The following is a 19,936-nucleotide window of genomic DNA, read 5'->3' on the forward strand; positions in this document are numbered from 1 at the left end:
AAAAAAGTTATTAAAAGGCCTTTAAATACAGCCTGCTCATGACTTTGATTGATTTTTGAGATAGGGACTCACTAAGTTGCCCTGGCTGGCCTAGAACTTGCAATCCTCCAACCTCTATCTCCTGAGTTCATGGGATTACAGGTATGCATCACTATAACCAGCTGTGCCCTTGACTTTGAAAGAGAGAGGTCTCTTCATTAATTTAAGTGAGTAAATTACAACCTTTTACTTTTATCTAATCATTTGAATATTGTAAATAAGAGAATGAGGGATATTTAACATACTTCTCTATGGAGGAAGGGCTAAGAACTTTTAAGGTACTAGATATATATAACTATGCTTGTCAAAATATAACTTAACCAGCAGGCAGGGTGAGGTATACCTACAATCCTAGAAACTTGGGAGGCTGAGGCAAGAGAATAGCAAGTAAAGGTCAGCCTCAGCAATTTAGCAAGATCCTCAGCAACTTAGGGAGACCCTTTTCCAAAATAAAAAATAAAAAGAACTGGGGATGTAGCTCAGTTATAAAGTGTCCCTGGGTTCAATCCCCAATACAGAAAAAAAAAAAAAAAAAGCTTAACCAATGTGTTTCTCAGATCAACACATTGCTAAGGAAAGGAATCCAATTTCTATAGGCCACTGTCCAACAAATGGTACATAGCCTACCAAGAAGCCAAATTTTAGTCACCACTTAATAAATCAATGATTTAGAAGGGGATGGGAATAATTTAGTGGTATAATATTTACTTTGCCTAGCATGCCAGAGGCCATGGGTTCCATCCCCAACACCAGAAAAAAATAATAATAATTTCAGAAACAGAGGTCCCTTATGAGCTAGCTATGGTGAAGTTCAAACAGTGTCCCTACCACATATAGCTTGGATGATCTCCTCCCCCACCCCCACCCCCACCCCCGCCATTTAGTTCTGATAGTCTTGAAGCCCCAAAACTTCAAGAGTTCCAAAGAATATTCATAATCCTTATTAAACACACTAATGCTCAGCCCAACCCTCAGCAAGTCTCTTTAATTGGCAGTCTGTTTACAGAGACAAGCAGAGGTTTTGTCTTGAGAAATAACACATAAAGTAAATCTAATTGGATGGAGGTGGAGGGTACATAAGTAGCAATAGTCCACTGATATTACACTGTATTCCCCTAGGACTTCTGTATTCCCCTAGGACTCTCCTCCACACGACACACACACACACACACACACACACACACACACAAAATGAGTTCTCCACAGAGGTCGGACCCTCAGATCCTGAGCTCTGGAGGAAGAGACAGGTGAGACTGCAAACTTGGCATCTACCTTTCCTGTATCAGCCTTGGGCTACGTAACTGCTTAGAAGAAAGAGGGGAAATGGAGGTTTGGAGAGGAAGAGGGAAACACGATCCTTCTGCAATACCGTTGGGGGGAGCTGAAGGCCAGAATCATAAAAAGAAACCAAAAAGAACAAGTGTGCCAAACCGAAGGAAGAAATTAGTGCTCGGGTTAAAGACCCGGAAGTGATCTCAGGAAGCTTGTTCTCGGCTTCTCTCCGCCCCGGCCACGCCCACTGCCGCGCGGGCGCGCGCACGCCGCCGCGGGCTCCCTCTGCGTGGGCGCGAGCACGCCGCCGTCTCGTCGTTGTGAGCGCGGCCTTTCTGGCTGGCCTGGGGGGCGGGGTTGAAGGGGAAAGTGCTAAGGCCTCTGAGGTAAGTAGCCAAAGGTTCAAGGGCCTTCGGGAGCTTGAGGGGAAGGGAGTTAACTTGGTTCCTACCTGCACGGACTAGAAAAATGGAGAAGATGGGAGGAGACAGGAGACTGCCGCAGCGGGCGTGGAAAAGGAAATTTCTCCCAGGCCGAGAACGAGATGCGCATGCGCCCGGAATAGTGGCGCCTGCGTAGTGAGGCAGTCGCTTGGCGTTGCTTCTTTGGGACTCAGCTGGACGGGAAGCTTGGCTTGGAGTTAGCTTGGGAACCGCTGAAGTTCTGACCCCTCCCCTTTCCACCCCCTCTCTCTCCACTCCACCCAGCTATCGCTGTAGCATTTATTTGGTTTGTATCGTAATCAAACTGTTTTAAGTGGAATACAGTAGAACGTTTTGTTGATGAATTTGACGATTGTTTGTCGTAATTTGCCTTTGAATTACAACAGGAACTTTTTTCACCTATTGATGAGTTTTTTTTTTTAAGGAAGGATCTTTTTTAAGAAAATAGGCATATTTCTGCAAGAAAACGTAGTTTATGAACTTGAGGTCATCCTAGTCTTACCTAAAAGTGAATGTTTAATCATGCTGTACTGTGTCTCCCAAAATGTCATTGCTTTCCTATGAGGATTTATACTGCTAGTAGCCCCAGCTTCCGGTATAGGGCCAAGTCCCAGGATACTTCGTCGTCAAAATTTATTCAGCAAAGTCTTACAGAACACCCTTTGTGGGCCTGGCAGCCTAGTGGAAGATAGAGTAAATATATCTGCACAAAAAGGAAAAAGAAAACATAATGGGCCAGCCCTCATGACATCAAGCTTCTGTGCCCCCTGCATAATGTTTGCTGAACTTCTGGCCCTTGTTCTGTAATTTGTAAATAATTACGTTATTTATAAATCATTCATCCAGAAAACGCAATGATAGAGATTCTGTACCAGGTCTTGAGGTTAAAAAGACAGTACTTTACCTAGTTTCCAAATCACAGACTTCTTCCTAAGATCATGAATCTTAAAATGAAAGGACTGGGGGTGTAACTCAGTAGTGAAGTATGTCATATGCATAATAGAAGACATTGTTCCTCTTTCTGATCTAGCTATGTCTGTATCAGATGGAGAGAAATAAAACTTTTCCCATAAATATGTTGGTACATAATATACAGTATGAACAACTGGTAACTAAGTAGGAAAAAAAAAATGATCCAGGAGAAGAAACCCAGCAGCTCTGGAGTCTGAGGCAGGAGAATTGAGACTACAAAGACAAGTCTCAGCAACTTAACAAGGCCCTAAGAAATTTAGCAAGACCCTGACTCTAAATAAAATATAAAAAAGGATGGGATGTAGCTTATTGGTTGAGTGTCCCTGGGTTCAATCCCCAGTATCAAAAAAAAAAAAAAAAAGATTCAAGAGCAAATATCTATTAATAATTTTTTGATAGCTAATATTTATTTGTTTACTAAGCCTGAAACCATTCCAGTTGCTTTACATATTATTAATTTCAACATCTCTATACCATTATTGTTCCACACTACTACTGAAACAACTGAGAAATTTAAAAAAAAAAAAAAATTTTAAGTGATTTGTCCAGAGTCATGCAAGTACTTAGCAAAACCAAGACATGAGATTGGGATGTAACTCAGTGAGAAAGTGCTTGCGTAGCATGCATGAAGCCCTGGGTTCAATCCCCAGTACTATAAAAGAGAAAAAAAAGACAGAGTGGCATCATGGTCAATTCTTAACCACTATGCTAAGTTTGCTTTCCACATGAAACATGATATATTAAAAAGCTGTTGCTTCAAAAATGTTACAGCAGATAAGCTGCAATGTCTCTGTGCTTCATTGTATCAGCTATAAAAAGAGGAAATTGGATTAGATGATCTTTAAGGAATCTGTGTTTCCTGTGAAATATTTAATTCATTCCCCAAATGTTTACTTAAATGAGCAACCACTTATTAGGCCACACATTATGTTGATTCAGACAGATTAGTTAATGCCTGCCCTTAGAGAGCAGTTATAATCCAGGATTTATTGTTAGTTTAACTTCCATTTATGACTTGCTGATGGCCTTCAAAACAACCTAGGAACTGAGGATGTAACCCAGTGGTAGAAAATATGTTTAGAATATGCAGGTCTGTAAGTTCATCCCCAGCACCAAAAACAAAATTTTACTTAGGACTGGGGATGCATGTCAGTGGTAGAACACTTGCCTAGTATGCATGGGGTCCTGCAATCTCCAGCTCGCACCAAGAGCTCTCTCTCTCTCTCTCACACACACACACAAACTATATCTTTAGAACTAGAAATTGCTTAGGTGTATCTTTCCACCTCAGCAGAAAACTGCTTATTTAAAGTTAACCTTGTGCTAATTCTATGCCTTATTTTTCAACCCTGATACTCTTGTGTATGAAATGATAGTAGTTCTAAGAAACTGAAATAAAAAAGGATAAAGAGGAAGTCCCTTTGATTATATTCAGTTTAGAAGTCACACTGTGTCTAGCTTTTGAAGCTGGCCTCACTCTAGCAGTTACTTAGGTGTGTGCTGAGCAGCTGATCTCAAAATATAAAGATTTTCAACTGAACAGAGCATTTATCAGGGGAGGAAAAAGATTTACAATTTTAAATCTTAGGTGAGATATATAAACAGTTCACAGTGGGTTCTACTCTGAACAGATAGGAAACAAAGACTAAGCTACTCTCCAAAAGGTGGCTAAGTTGTCTTTGTGCTTTATTTGAATCCCTCCAGGAATCCATTTAGAGATTTGGACTGGTCCATTACTGCTTAAGTTCTTTTCAAAAAGCATTTAAAAACTTATTAAGCTATATTTTGACCCATTATGGTCCAAAGGATTGGATATGTATCTAACTTGGAAAGTTGTTGGCTTTATGGATGTGAATGTGAAAAATTATCAAACACAGAAAAAAATTTAAAAGTAATCTAGTAACAATATTAAAAATAAAAAATCATTAATCAGTTTACATTTTAATAGGCTGACGGTCTAATTATAGCAGTAGCCTTACTATTCTCATATTCTCCTGCAGCATGAATCAGTATTGTAGACATACACTTAGAAACTAAGCTCTGCTTCTCTGACAGCCTTAAATCATCATCATAAAATTAAGGAAACAGCCAATATATCAGACAGAGTATATTGTTTTCCTTACTAGGAAGCTGGATGTTTTATACAGATAGAATTTATAGCAACATAGCATTCTCTCATTTTTTTTCTATTATAAGTGCTGAGGTTTGAACCCAGGAGCTTCAAGCTTTCTAAACATGCACTTGACCACTGAGCTACAATCCCATTCTTTTTACAATTAGTAAGAAAAAAGTCAATGAAGAAATATTCAACTAAAATTCTACACCCCCCCCCACACACACACATACTGTGGCTTGAACTCAGGGCCTGTACATGTTAGACAAGCAGTCTATTACTGATCTGTTACTGAGCTGCTTCCCCCTGGCTTTCAACTAAATTCTCTCTGACCATTGCATAGGAAATTCATGTTTTAAATCTTTTTTGAGTCTTTTTTTTTTTTTTTAATTGGGCTAAAGTTCACATAATGTAAAATTAACCATGCCATGCACTGTGGTGCATTCCTGTAATCCTAGCTACTCAGGAGGCCATATTAAGAAGATTTCAAGTTCAAGACCAGCCTGGGCAACTTAGCAAGAGCCTGTCACAAAATAAATCTTAAAAAGGGTTAAGGATGTAACTCAGTGGTAGATACTTGCCTAGCATGTGTAAAGCCCTGGGTTCAATCCCAACTACTCAAAAAAAAAAAAAATCGGGCTGGGGTTGTGGCTGTCAGAATGTAAGATATTATGTCCAACTATAACTAAAAAATTAACATTTAAAAAGAAAGTCCACCAATAGCCGAGTTGTTTATGAATTTTTGTTGTTTGTTTTTATTTTTTGAGCTAGGATCCCCCCCATTATTTTAATTTTCATTGTTATTAATCTTTTTTTTTTTTTCCTTTTTTTGAAATAAGGTCTTGCTACATAAGGTCTTCCAGGCTGGCCTGGAACTCTCAATTCCCTGGTCTCAGAGTAGCTGGGACTACAGGCACATACCACCACACCTGGCTAAAATCATTTTTTAATTAAATACTAGAACGCCACTGGCCTGTGGCTATGTTGAAATTTTAGTTAACATTGAAAATATAATTTTCAGCCACACTTAATTTATAGCCACAACATGTGAGGCTGGTGGCTACCACACAGAACAGTGCAGCAATAGAACATTAGAACATTTCCATTACAGCAGAAATTTCTATTAGTATGGTGCTAGATCTTTTTTAGAAAGTTTACACTTTAAGGTCAATCACCAGTATCACAAAATAAATAAATAGAAAGAATACACTTTAGAATCTTTGTTAAAATGGCACAAGCTTCTGTGCAAAGAGTTCTTGTTCTGAATATTTGTTGCTTTTATATTTTAGTTGTCGGTGGACCTTTATTTTTGTTTATTTATATGTGGTGCTGAGAATCAAACCCGGTAAGTGCTCTACCACTGAGCCACAACCCCAGCCCTCATTTTGAACATTTTTAGGAAGCCATGTATTTAGTACAAAGTACCCCATTTACATTTGGATGGAGGGGGAGTGGAAGGGGATTGAACTCAGGACTTCACACATGCCCAGAGAGTACTTCAGTCACTGAGCAATCTCCCCCAACCCTTTTTATTTTATTTTGAGACAGCGTCTTGCCAGGTTGCCCATGCTGGCCTTGAACTTGGGATCAGCCTTCTGACTAGCTAGGATCACAGGTGTGTGTCACCACACCTGGCTTCATTTGAATTTTCTGATGAGACATAGGATTAAAATGCACAGCTGCTATGGTCATAAGGGCCAGGATTTCCAGGATCATTTTCTGAGCTATTTTGTTCTAGTTTTGGGACGCCACCAAGTGATAAATTCAGGTATTACATTTGGATTAAAAGGTTTTTTTTTGTTTTTTTTTTTTAATTTTGATGAAAGTGCCAATGTGTATTTCCTAACCAATTTCCCTTCCCTGGGAACAGTACACAGTGTTTTCTGGAATCTTATTTGGAAAATTTTATGAGTGAATTTCTTGGTGTGGCTTGGTCAGGATGTATCCAAGACAAACTGTCCTATGGAAGATGATTATTTTAACCTCATAATTTATTTGCTCAGTCACATTTTTGCCTTGGCACTGCCATACTACCCCTTCTTAATTTATAAATTACCTTCAGTCAATCTCAAATGACATAAACAGTTTGCTAATGATAGGAAGTAATTGTTTTAGTAGACAGACTATTCTTAAGCATATTTTTTACTTCAAAACCTGCATGACATTTTGGTCTGAGGTTTCAATAAAAGGTTGTTGGAAGTAAAGAGGATAGAAAAAAAGGAGAGCTAATTCTTTACAAAATTATATGCTGGTCCTTGTGGCAGTTAGAGTGGAATGTTGTCGGTCTCACATCCATAAACTTGTCAATTGCTGTTTTTCTTTCTCTTCAGTGAAGTGAAAATTCTACTAGAGGAAATGGCAGCCTCTTCATCCTCCTCCTCAGCTGGTGGGGTCAGTGGAAGTTCTGTTACTGCATCAGGTTTCAGTGTCTCAGACCTTGCCCCACCACGGAAAACCCTTTTCACCTACCCCAAAGGAGCTGGAGAGGTGTTAGAAGGTGATCTCATGCTGCTTTTTGCTGAATAATTGGATTCAGACCTGCAATGAATATTAATTGGAAAGAAGCTATTAAGTGGATTAGAAATGAATCTGCTCTGATTTCAGCTCCACATTTCATCTCTTGTCCACATCCCAAAGTAATATCTTCCAACACAAATCTTGTTCCAGAATCAGAATTTGATGCTGAAAAGGACTTTGGAAAGCAGGGAGGTCATCTAGAGTTCTTTAAATCCAAAAACATTAAATGATTTGGTCCTGTTAGAAGCAGAGTCAGCAGGGAAGCCAGGAATTCTCAATCTCCCGCTCCAGTTTGCTTTATCTTGACCCCTGTCCTCTTCCCTATTGTTAGTAAGTTAGGTATATATATTTTTTTCCTAGTGTAATTAATCTACAGATAGATTAGCCATACCAGAGAGGTTCTGAGACAAAATAAAAACTGATACACTACTCTTAGGTGAAGGTGGCTTCCCTGTCCCACTGTAGGATACTGCAGTGTAGTTTTTCTACAACCAGAGACAGATTTGCGTGCAGTCATCCTCCATCTTATTCAGCTCACATTTGCAAACTGGCTTGTCAAGATAAGGACACAGTAATCATGAATCAGCATGGGTAACTGGAATTCTTGAGATTTCCATCACTTTAGGATCAAGACTAATAATTCTTCATAGGGAACTTAAAATTCCCCCATGGAGCTTATTTAAAATGCACTTTGCTAGGCCAATTTTAGAGATTCCGAATTAGTCTAGCACATTTTTGACCAACATTTAGAGCCTTTCCTTGAAGGTAATCTTCTCACCATATTTTAAAAAACATTGGCAAACAACCTACTAAGAACTCAAAATCTACTTGAGTCAAGCAATTTGGTGCTTAATTATATGTTGATCTTTTTTGCTCTAAATCTTGCATATTTATAAAAATATATTTTAAGTTAACCTTGGAATGTCTCTGAAACAAACTATAGTCAGGAGCCAGTTTGAAGGGGGTTCTTTATTCATTTATATCAGAAGTGATAAAAAGCAAAGTTTTGGATTAAACCAGGCAAAACACTATAGCTGATTCTTTGTTTTTTTATGGTGCTAGGGAAGAGGCTTTGCACATGCCAGGAAGGCACTCTACTGCTGAGCTATATCCCCAGCAAGTCAGAGCAAACAGAAGAATCATTTATGACAGGAAAATATGGGAAGACTCCAGGAGCATTAGGCTATCTAGACTTGTTAAGGTTCTGATCAGTAGTGAAATAAGTGACCTGACCAGGCCATGCATATGGTGAGGTGAGTGTACTTAGGCTCTTGCCTTTTCATCATCTTCATTTGTGTTATGTTAGGACCTGAGCACCTGTAATCCTTGCTACTCAGGGGCTGAGGCAGGAGGATCACAAGTTCAAGGTCAGCCTGAACAAGTTAGCAAGACTCCATCTCAAATGAAATAGGAAGAGCTGGGGATGTGACTAAGTGGTAGAGGGCTGGCTTAGCATATGCAAAGCCCTGGATTTAATCCTCAGGACCACCACAAAAAGAAATACTCAATGTAGTATCACCAGTCTGATTGGAGGGGCCAATCAGATGTGGTATTCAAGGAATTTCTCACAAAACAAAAAGTTGAAGGTTCTTAAGTTGCTAAATCAGTTCTATAATAGTAGAAGATAAGTCAGTGCTTAAAAATAGCACTCTTAAGATCATCTTAAAGTCATTTAAATTCTACCTACAAGAGGAATTTTAATACAGGAGGTAGCTCCATAGTTTCAAAGCTATCAGCATGCACCAGATTATGTGGAAACATTAAAGAAGAAAAGCTGCTGAGCTTAGTCTGAATGTTATTTTAACAAGTTATAGATCTATCCATTCTTACTGCTTTGTAGAGGAATAGGTTGGGTTTTGTTTTCTTTCTTTGTATGTTTGTTTGTTTGTGTGTTTTGGATTAAGGGGGTTGAACTCAGAGGCTTGACCAGTGAGCGGGTACATCCCCAGCACTTTTGTTTTGTACTTTGAGACAAGGAGGGTCTCACTAAATTGTTTAGGGCCTCACTTAGTTACTGAGACTGGCCTCAAACTTGCAATCCTATTTCAGCCTCCTGAGTTGCTGGAATTATAGGTATGTGCCACCATGCCCAGCTTGTGTTGGGTTCTTTTAATTTAGGCCAAACTCACGATGCAGTTGTGGTTCTTCTTAGCTTTTACATTACACCACTAATCTTAAAGCTGTTTACATTTTAAAACAGACTTAAATATCAGAACCAGGCACAGTGGTGCATGCCTGTAATCCCATTGCCTGGGAAGGCTGAGGCAAGAAGATCACAAGTCAAAACCAGCCCCAGCAACTTAGCAAGGCCCTAAGCAACTTAGCAAACCTGTCTCAAAAAGTTTTTAAAAGGGTTGCGGATATTGCTCAGTGGTTAAGCACCCCTGGGTTCAATTCCTGGTACAAAAAAATCAAAAAACCAAAGGGCAATCCCTAAACTATCTGGGCCAATTCAAGCATAGTAAATTAAAGAGTACATTCATCTCTCAGAATCCACAGGAGATTTGTTCAAGGACCACTGGCACCCCACTCCCACACCCACAACACACCTCCTCCCTACCTCCCACTTAATACACCCCACCACTGTGTATTCTAAAATAGCAGATACTTGAATCTCTTACATAAAACATAAGCTATGTACATATAACGTTTGTACATCTTCCAGTATAGTACTTCTAAGTGTGGACTGGTTAGCATGTTAGATTTTGAAGCATTTCTATCATGTTTATAGATAATATTATTTTGCAGTTAATCTAACATTCATGCAGGAAACCATTCTTAAAATTTTAGAAAAATAAAATAGTAAAGATTGCCTGTAGAGAGTAAGGAACAAAAGTAGTTAGGAGATGAGATCAGATGCTTATATGTTTATAATTTTTTTTAATATTTTTTAGTTGTCAATGGATCCTTTATTTTATTTTATTTTATGTATTTATATGCGGTGCCGAGGCTCAAACCCAGGGCCTCAGGCATGCCAAGCAAGCGCTCTACCACTGAGCCACAACTCCAGCCCACTGTTCACACTCTTTAAGTTCAGTTTGCCATTTCATTCCCCCAAGTCTATAATAATAAATTCAAATGACCTGTAGTTAACCTTGGAAATTAACTTTTTTTGGAGCATCAGCTCTCTGATAACATACACCCTGCATGAGCAGGGTGGCTAATAATAACCTAACCCAATTATTAGCAAATTAAAGACTGCTTTCCGGTCCAGAAGTGGCTGTATTTTAGTGACTTTGTTGGCCACTGAAATATAAACTGCCTAGCATTGTCTAATTTCCTTCTGGTGAGGTAATATTCTTTTAAATGAATTTGTTAGCATCATATTTATTGGAATTAGTGATATAGTATTAGACTTGGGTAATTTACAGAACTTCTCACTATTTATAACCTCTGCTTGTCCATGAAGAGAAAAGCAGATGTATTTGCTACTTGGTGTTTTACAAAGGGTTTGATAACAGTTTCTAAATGGAAGACAGATTTCCCCAGGCTGTCTCCTCTCTGGAGAAATTCCAAGCTTTAGATTGGTACAGATAGCACATCTAATGGGATATGGCTAAGAAGCAGTGGACTTTGGTTAATATAGAGCTGCAGATCAACAGAAGTGTGTTTCATAGGCATTTAATATGGCAGAGTGATATGTAAGTACCATTCTGAAAGATAAGCTTATATCTTTTTGCTTTGAAATTTATTACCAAGGAAAATATGCAAATGTTATAAGCATTTTATCCTAATAACATCTATGATTAAACACAAGTGGGAGGTAGCACTTCCAAGAGCTTCTGTACACATGTTGGCTTGATTCTTACACCTGGTAATTCCCACTACCTTATGAGAGACCCTAAAGTTCAAGATCAAATCACCTGGGAAGTAAGTTCTACTTTCTTTGCTCTTTTTAAAATAAAACTTGAACCCGGGTGTACTGGTAACTGGTACATACCTGTAATCCCAGTGACTTGGGAAGCTGAGGCTGGAGGACTGCAAGTTCCTAAGCCAGCCTGTGCAATTTAGCAAGACCCTGTCTCGAAATTTTAAAAGTACTATGGCTAGGGATATAGCTTGGTGTAGAGCACCCCTGGGTTCAATCTCCAATACCACCGGGGAAAAAATTAAAGGGGGTGACACAGAAGAAAAAGAAAATATTAATTATTTTTTAAAAAAAAATTGCAGGGCTGGGGCTAGAGCTCCGCAGCAGGGCACTTGCCTAGCATGTATGAGGCACTGGGTTCGATCCTCAGCACCACATAAAAATAGACAAAGGCATTCTGTCCATCTACAACTACAAAAAAAATTTTTTTAAAGGAGAGAGAGAGAGAGAGAATCTTTTGTGTAGATGGACACAACACGGTGCCTTTATTTTTTTATGTGGTGCTGAGAATCGAACCCAGGTCCCGCCCGTGCTAGGCGAGCGCTCTACTGCTGAGCCACAATCCCAGCCCCTACAAAATAAAATTTTAAAAACAAATTGCATCATTGATATCAAATGTTCACAACAGTTCCTCTTCCCATAGTGGAATTCGTAGTTAGGCACTGTATGTGCCGCCAAGTGCTCTTATCTTCAGGAGAAGAAGAAAAAAAAAATCAACTCAGTGATGTCGTCAGCATGCCTAGATCTTTAAACTGGATAGTCCAGGGCAGGAGTGTAGCTCCGTGGTAGAACATCTGCTTAGTAAGCATGAATCCCCAGCACCAAAAAATAAGGATAAATAAATAAGGATATTCATCATAATATTCAGTCAATTAAAATGAAAAAAAAATTGCTCTGTTTAATTTAGGCAATCTACTCACAAATGATTTACATTCGGCCAGAGACGTGCAGAGGGAGGGGAAGGAATTGTATTCTATATATTATACAATATGTGAATTTGCAGAATGTAACTCTCTGAAGATAGTGTACATCCTAAGAATTATACTCTCATTTCTTTCTTTTTTTTGGCATCAGTTTGGAAGTAGCATTGGAAGAAAGCCCTCCTAGTTGTGTGTTCAAGCTATATGGAGACAATATCTGTAGTTTTTCTCCTTGATACCATGACTTCTGCAAAGGTTTGCCTGTGTGATAATCAGCATAAGGCTAAAATATGTGTTCGTCCTCTCTCCTTGTCACTTAATATCTGACCTGCACAACCAGTTCGTGATTGATGGGTGAATGGTTGACATCTAGTAGTGCTGGCACGTACTACTGCATTGAAAAAGACAGCAGTGCCCTCTCTTTCCAATTATCAGCCTTTGCCACAAGGAATATCATGAACTACCAATGTTTCCCAATCATCTTCCAAATACTGTGGTAAGCAAGTTAGCCACCTCCTCATTGGCAGTTCTTGGCACCAGTACAGTTCTAGGTTCTGAACTTGCACCACACTCTTATCGTCATCCAAATTACAGTGTTCTGGTTCAGTTGGAAAATCAAGGTTACAATTTGTGTTTACAGAATGAAAATTCCCAGCAGTGTTTTGATGTAATTTGATATATTAAAAATCAACAAAGATTTTTCCCTCAGCTTTGTTTTTTAGAATGAAAATGATTTGGAGTTTGGGTGAAACTTTGTATTTTGATAGCACGGGTGCCACATGGCCAAATGTGTCAGCTGCAGTGTTTGCCTGGTGTACAGAAGAGAACATTAAGAAACTTTCAGGTTGGGAGGAGGGAAATGTTGACTAGGACATCACACTGAGGTTTCTTGTTTTTGTTTTTTTTAATACTATTTTTAAACTCTTAAACAAGTAGAGGGACTATTTTAGCATCCTAGGTATAGAAGAAGTAGCTTTTATAACAGAGCAGTGTTAGTTCTAAATGAAACACAAATCCTCTTTGTTAACCCTGAAAACTAGACCTCGAATGTAAAAGCAGAGAAAAGAATGGACAGGTTTACTTGGTTCATCAAAAGCCATAAAACCCTTAGAGCAGACTAAAACCATTTCCTCTTTTATTTGTAGATGGCTCTGAGAGATTCCTTTGTGAATCTGTTTTCAGTTATCAAGTGGCATCCACGCTCAAACAGGTGAAACATGGTAAGCACGCGAGTATCATGTATTTGACTATGAGAATAAATTTACGGAGGGTGAGGGAGGCAGATTCTTAAAAGTCAGTATGCTGTAACAAAACTCCCAAACAGAAAAAATTATTTAAGTGGACTTTCTAAATGAAAGAACATTTCAAGGTGTCTTAGTTGTCAGACAGAATGTCCCATTGAAACTTGAAATTGAAGTCGGAGGGGTTGGTTCTCTAGGGAAGTCAGTGCTTCCTGCTGCTCTTGTGTTGCCTTTCCCTTTCCTTTCTGAAACCTTTTACTGTTGTCCTCCATGGTTACCCTCTTCACCTTCAAGCATTTATGTGTACCTCATGGTCTACCTGGACTCTGATACCCGTATAGTATGATTTCTGCCCCGTCCTGCCTCACTAAGCCTTCATTAAACATCAAGGACTATTCCCCCACCAGACCATTTCTCCATGGAAAGCATTACATAGGGAAGAAAGCCATAGTTGTCCCTCCCTCCAGAACTGAATCACTATGGCATAGAGGATGAGTACCTTTTTTTTTTTTTAAAGAATAGAGCAAGGCAGAGCACTGTACCTGTATTCCCAGCTATTTAGGAGGCGAAGGCAAAAGGATCAGAAGTTTCAGGCCAGCCTTGGCAAAACTTAGCAGACCCTGGCTGAAATTTAAAAAATAAAAAGAACTGAGAAAAAAATTAAAAAAATAAAAAGAATTGAGTGTTAAAGCATACCCAGGTTCAATCCCTAGTTCCACAAAAAAAAAGAAAGAAAAAGAAAAAACAGGGTTAGGGATATAGTTCAGTGGCAGAGCACTCACCTAGCATGAATGAGGTCTTGGGTTCAATCCCTAGCACCACAAAACAGCAAAGAACAGGGCACAGCTGAGCATAGTGGCACTTGATGATAATCCCAGCTCCTTGAGAGACTGAGACAGGAGGATCATAGGATTGAGGCCAGCCTCAGCAACTTAGCATGAACCCTACTCAAAAACGTAAAAGCAAAAAGGTCTGGGGAGGGGCTGGGGTTGTGGCTCAGCAGTAGAGTGCTCACCTAGCATGTGTGAGGCTCTGGGTTCGATCCTCAGCACCACATGAAAATAAATAAATAAAATAGTATTGTGTTCAACTACAACTAAAAAATAAATACTTTAAAAAAAAAAAAAGGTCTGAGGAGGGCTAGGGTTATGGCTCAGTGGTAGCGCGCTCGCCTAGCATGCATGAGACACTGGGTTCGATCCTCAGCACCACATAAAAACAAAATAATGTGTCCACCTAAAATTACGGATACATGAATAAAAAAAAAAAAGTCTGGGGATAATATATATAGCTCAATGGTAAAAACACCCCTAGGTTCTTCCCCAGTACTGCAAAACAAGAGCACATACTGAAAATGTGATGATTGGTTTTGAGGGGATTTTTTTGTTTTGTTTTTCATAGTACTAGGGCTAGAACGCAGGACCTGGCACTGGCACAGGCACAAGGACATGCTAGGCCAGCACTCTACCACTGAGCCCTATCTCCAGGCCTGTGACGATTGTATTGAAAAATAACTTTTAACATTATTAAAAAAAAAAAAAAAAAAACTTTTTAGAGAATGAATAGAATAAGTAACTTGGTCACTGAGGCTGCTTATGGTGTGGGATGAAGAAGCGAGGTGAGAGTGTATGATCCTTAGCATAACATCTACAAGAAGAAAAAATGCCACTGAGCCACATCCCCAGCCCTATTTTGTATTTTTTTATTTAGAGACAGGGTCTCACTGAGTTGCTTGCCATTGCTGAAGCTGGCTGTGAACTGGCAATCCTCCTGCCTCAGCCTCCCAAGTGGTTGGGATTACAGGCATGCACCATCACGCCCGGCTTGGTTTTTTTCTATTTTTTAAGATTAAAGTTTTCTTGGTGGTACACCCTTTAATCCCAGCCACTTGGGAGGCGGGGGCAGGATCATCACAAGTTTGAGTCCAGCCTCAGCAACTTATTGAGAGACTGCCTCAGAATTTAAAAAAATAAACAAAAGAACCTGGGGATGGATCTCAGTGGTAAATCTTCCCTGGGTTCAATCCCCAATACCAAAAAGAAAAGTTTTCTGATCAACATAAAGAGACCCCATTACTACTGAAACATTGAGGGGGAAAATCCAACTAGAAATTATTTTTAAACCAGTCATCATGTTGGTGATTAGTGACAGTGTCATGAAAGTGCACTATTGTATAGTAATATTTCCTTGACTCTTTACAGATCAGCAAGTTGCTCGGATGGAAAAACTAGCTGGTTTAGTAGAAGAGCTGGAGGCTGATGAGTGGCGGTTCAAACCCATCGAGCAGCTGCTGGGGTTCACACCCTCTTCAGGTTGATGTTGCCGGGATGTGCTGGAGGAGCACAGCCAGAGCAGAGCCACAGAGACAGCTTATGCAGCCCCTCAGATTCACAGCTGTATCACCAAACTGCTAATTCCCATCCATACTTGGTTTCCCTGTATCTGTCCATGGCCAACAAATACTTAAATATGTGATCTTGCAGGGAAAACGCTTATTTGTTTAAAAAAGTATTGGGAATCGGATTAAGACAATCAGTTTCAGAGAACCAGAAGGTTTAGGTTTAAAAGATATTTATAAAATTTTCACACGCCAAGTAGGATATGTGCCAGAATTAGCCAACTACATGGCATGCTTTCTGTCTGTCATATAGTGCCTGGAAATTTTCACCAGTGAAGTCCAAGGTGAGGATCTATAGTTAGACCTTTCTGACCTAAACATTTCTTTTCACAGATGGATGCGATTTCAACTCAGTACCTATCCAAATAAGGAATTTTTAAATTTTTTTTTTTTTCCTATTTTAGACATCTGAGTAGATAGATCCTACTTGTTTCTAACCCTTTCTAGACACACTGGCAAAAAAAAAAAAAAAAATTGCGTTTTTTGAATATTGCAACACTTGTAAAAAATAAAACAGTGAGCAAAATCCTTTTAGACACAGAAATCCTCCATTCAGCTCATTGGTAGATTCAAGCAATTCTGTAGCAAATCCTTTGAAAGAGCTCCAGATTGGTGTTTTATCCTTTCAGAGTCTAAGGGATTTGGGATAGGGAAAAGAGGTCAAATTACTTTTTACAAGAATCTGAAAACCATTTCTCCTAAGCAAATGGTAGATTTGCTTTGCTTCAGAGATATTTGTCTTTGCAGAAGGGTCTGAATTTATCTTATCAGTATCTGAGTAGGTTTTTGTACCATGATAGAGGAAAACCTGGAAGGCTAAGAAGTGGAGTTTTGTTTTGTTTTTTTGTTCTCCCATGAAGAATGATTGGGAATGTTTTTTTGGGTTTTTTAGGATCCCAGTGTCTACACTGCACAATTAAGGGAATCATTTATTATTACAATGTATACATATTTTGCCTTAGCATTTGCTTTTCTCCTCATTAACAACTTAGACCTGATCTTCTTAGAGTTGCTTAATTATAAAATATAATCCCAGGAGCAATTAACCTTAATTTCAGGAGTTCAAAATTTTGTTTAATGCATGCTACCTGATGGGGAGGTGGTAAATTTCATTCAGTTGGTAAAGTCTAAGCCCAGTGAAGATGAAGACCTACTCATGGTCACATAACTCAGGCAGAAGAAATACAGGAACCTGGGATAAATCAGAATTGCTTGATAGTTCAGCTCACTAATCTTGACTCTAAAGCAAATCAGAGAACCACAAGGACCAGTCCACAAGCTCTCCTTTTCACCTTACTCAACCAAAACAAGACACATGTATAAAACCAGTTGTTTCCCTGCAGTACTCTTAGCACCAGTCATCTTGCTGATAACTAGGGAAAAACTAACTTGCACTGTAATAAACCTTTAAATCAGAACTTCATTGACACCTGGGAAGTAATCACTATTATTTCATTTTTGTAGCTATGCAGGACAGACTGCATCATCCAATCTTTACACTTTGGTATTTGAACTTTTTTTTTTGGGGGGGGTTACTAAGGATTAAACCCAGGGGTGTTTTAACACTGAGCTACATCCCAAGCCTTTTTTATTTTGAGACAGGGTCTCACTAAGTTGCTTAGGGCCTAACTAAGTTTCTAAGGCTGGCCTCCAACTTGTGATCCTTCCTAAGCCCACAGGTTGCTGGGATTACACACATGTGCCACCAAACCCAGCAGTATTTTGAGTTTTTTACAGAATGTCTCCTAAGATGGATATTTATTTGTATGACCTTAACAATTAAGGAGATCTACAGGGTGCAATGGAACATGCCTGTAATCCTAGCAGCTCAGGAGGCGTAGGCAGAAGGACGGCAAGTTCAAAGCCAGCCTCAGCAACTTAGCAAGACCCTGTTCTCAAAATATAAAGAGTTGGGGATTTGGCTCAGTGGTTAAATACCCCTGGCTTCAATCCCTGGTCCAAAAAAGAGATGGAGATCTTAAAGTTGAACTGAAATGCTTTCAGTGTTCACCTGGATCATTCAGGTCCTTTGCGAGTCCCGCCAAGAACAAGACCCTCACTATTTTTTTAATATGGTACCTCCCTCTGTGTACCTTCTCTTGGTCTTTATGTCCCATCACCCACAACTCTATGATGCTTTGAACTCAAAGATGGGCCCTGTGGCTCATCTGTTGTCTTCTGTGCACTTAGATGCCAGTCACTCAGACAATAATTATAATCCTTTCAGTAATGCTTCAAGCTATCTAGTATCCCCTCATATAGAAGAGGAACTTCAAGTTCAGAATAAGGCTGCACAGCCAAAGTTGGCCATGTCCAGATGTGGACTCAAGTCTGCCAGACTGTAAAGCTGAGATTCTTTGAGAAGCATCATGCTGTATCACTGAACCCAACTCAGAACGTTTGTACAAAGAAAAATTCTAAAACCTCTTATTCATTGGTAAAATGAATGAACTACCTGGAGAAAATAAGCCTTGTCACTGCCCTCCCTTCTTCCTTCCAGTGCTTGATGAGAAGGGCTCTCGAGCGTGATGGAGCAGACAAGAATTTACTTTCCACATATCCTCTTAAGGTTCAGTGCGGGGGAAATATTGTTAGGTGCTGGGAGGCTGTTCTCATAGGGATACCTGAGTGAGCAAGACAGGGCAAGAGGTCAGATGGTGGCCAGCAACAAGGACTGCACAGCCAGCCAGCCTTGGGAGGCTGATGGTAACAGTGCCTTCTGTGCATAAAACAGTTGGCAGTTCCAGAGCATTTTCACATATGTTGTCTGGAGTCTCACATCAATCCTGTAACGAATGAGGCAAGTATCTTACTAGTTGAAATCTGCACAGAGAAGGTATCAATATAGTATTACGGCTAATAAGCAAAGGAGCTGTGTCTTGAATCATCTGCCCTCTGTTTCATCATATACTTCAGGATCTGAAGTCAGAGTCTGCTGTTGATAAGGAATTATGCATGTCACTCTGACATAATTCCATATAACTGTTGTCTCATAGTAGTGGGACACAAATAGTAAACTTACTGACTCATTTACTTTTATATAGTCAAAAATTGAAAATTTAATTATCACATGTAATTATCCAGTGTCAACATTAAGGATCAGAGTTTTGTAGAGGGCGGGTTTGTTCAATAAAGGGTCTTACCATGTTGTCCAGACTGGCTCTGAACTGGGCTTAAGTGATCCTCCTCCCTCAGCCTCAGCCTCCAAGTAGCTGGGACTCCATGTGTGTGCCACAGCACCCACCTAAAAATTCAGTAGTGCCATCCCACACCTGACATTAACCTGGAATGATGGTCATCTGGAACTATAAGTCAGGCTGAGGACCCAAGGCTTTCTCTTGAATCCTCTGTTCCTAATTAGTGTACCAGATACTGAGGTGGTAGAGACTCAGGACCTTCAGGCTGAAGACCTTTACCTCTGTAAAGGAAAGGAAATAGGACCAGGAGAGCCCTATCACCCAGAAGGGAGGAACCTGAGTGACCTGCCCTTTCCAGCGAATCTGAGAGAGACTGTGCTTTGTCCTTTACCAATGCACCTACCTTTGGCTAAAATATCTTGCCAGGCCTCCTTGTAACTGTAGTTCTAACCAAAACAAAACCTTTCATTCCACAAAAGAGATAAAAGTATTAAATGACAAATACTTGGGGAGAGTTAAATCTTTGGTTGCAGGCATTTTATGATGCCAAGCCTTTTTCTGTTTTCCCAATGTTGAGTTTGGGAGGGAGATATCACCAAGGGAGAAGGGGGAGGGAGACTGGAGCCTGCTATTTTACCATTAGCCCTTCCATGTGTAAGTTTGTATCTGACCAAAGTGGGGTCTCAGAACATTTAAGCTGGGAGAGATTATCTGGTTCACCCCTTTGCTTATAGACAGGAAGTTGCAACCTGATCCAGTTCATTCACTGCCAGATCCCAGTACCTGGATCAGTATCTGGCACATAGTAGGTATATAACAGGGTTTTTTAAAAAAATATTTATCTTTTAGTTTTTAGGTGGACACAATATCTTTATTTTTATGTAGTGCTGAGGATCAAACCCAGTGCCCCATGCATGTAGGCAAGTGCTCTACCACTGAGCCACAACCCTAGCCCTATAAAAGCATTTTTGTTTGTTTTTCAGTGCTAGGGATAGAACCTAGGGCCCCATGCATGC

The 19,936-nt window shown here is 39.7% G+C and overlaps 2 protein-coding genes across 3 annotated transcripts in view; one reads left to right on the forward strand and one right to left on the reverse strand.

The window, feature by feature from the left end:
* The window catches only part of Ascc1 (activating signal cointegrator 1 complex subunit 1), a 94,202-nt gene extending 92,283 nt beyond the window's left edge, over positions 1-1,919 (reverse strand). Inside the window, exon 1 of the mRNA XM_077105512.1 lies at positions 1,763-1,919. The gene's annotated coding sequence lies outside the window, so the exon portion shown is untranslated. The remainder of the gene's footprint in view (positions 1-1,762) is intronic.
* On the forward strand, positions 1,261-17,206 carry Anapc16 (anaphase promoting complex subunit 16). 2 transcript variants are annotated; one of them, XM_077105514.1, is made up of 4 exons: positions 1,261-1,286; positions 7,170-7,336; positions 13,290-13,364; positions 15,587-17,206. In XM_077105514.1, the coding sequence occupies exons 2-4, from the start codon at positions 7,195-7,197 to the stop codon at positions 15,700-15,702; spliced, it is 333 nt and encodes a 110-aa protein (XP_076961629.1). In that variant the 5' UTR covers positions 1,261-1,286; positions 7,170-7,194; the 3' UTR covers positions 15,703-17,206. The 2 variants fall into 2 exon arrangements, with proteins under 2 accessions (XP_076961629.1, XP_076961628.1); XM_077105513.1 differs by lacking the exon at positions 1,261-1,286 and adding an exon at positions 1,565-1,697.
* The last annotated feature ends 2,730 nt before the right edge of the window (positions 17,207-19,936 follow it).

This window comes from Callospermophilus lateralis, chromosome 15 (assembly GCF_048772815.1).
Source record: "Callospermophilus lateralis isolate mCalLat2 chromosome 15, mCalLat2.hap1, whole genome shotgun sequence".
Classification (NCBI taxonomy): Eukaryota; Metazoa; Chordata; class Mammalia; order Rodentia; family Sciuridae; genus Callospermophilus; species Callospermophilus lateralis.

Coding starts and splice junctions, on each gene's coding strand:
- Anapc16 (XM_077105514.1), top strand. CDS start 7,195: ATGGCAGCCTCTTCATCCTCCTCCTCAGCTGGTGGGGTCAGTGGAAGT. Junction 7,337..13,289: donor AGCTGGAGAGGTGTTAGAAG/GTGATCTCATGC, acceptor TTTTATTTGTAG/ATGGCTCTGAGAGATTCCTT. Junction 13,365..15,586: donor GCTCAAACAGGTGAAACATG/GTAAGCACGCGA, acceptor GACTCTTTACAG/ATCAGCAAGTTGCTCGGATG.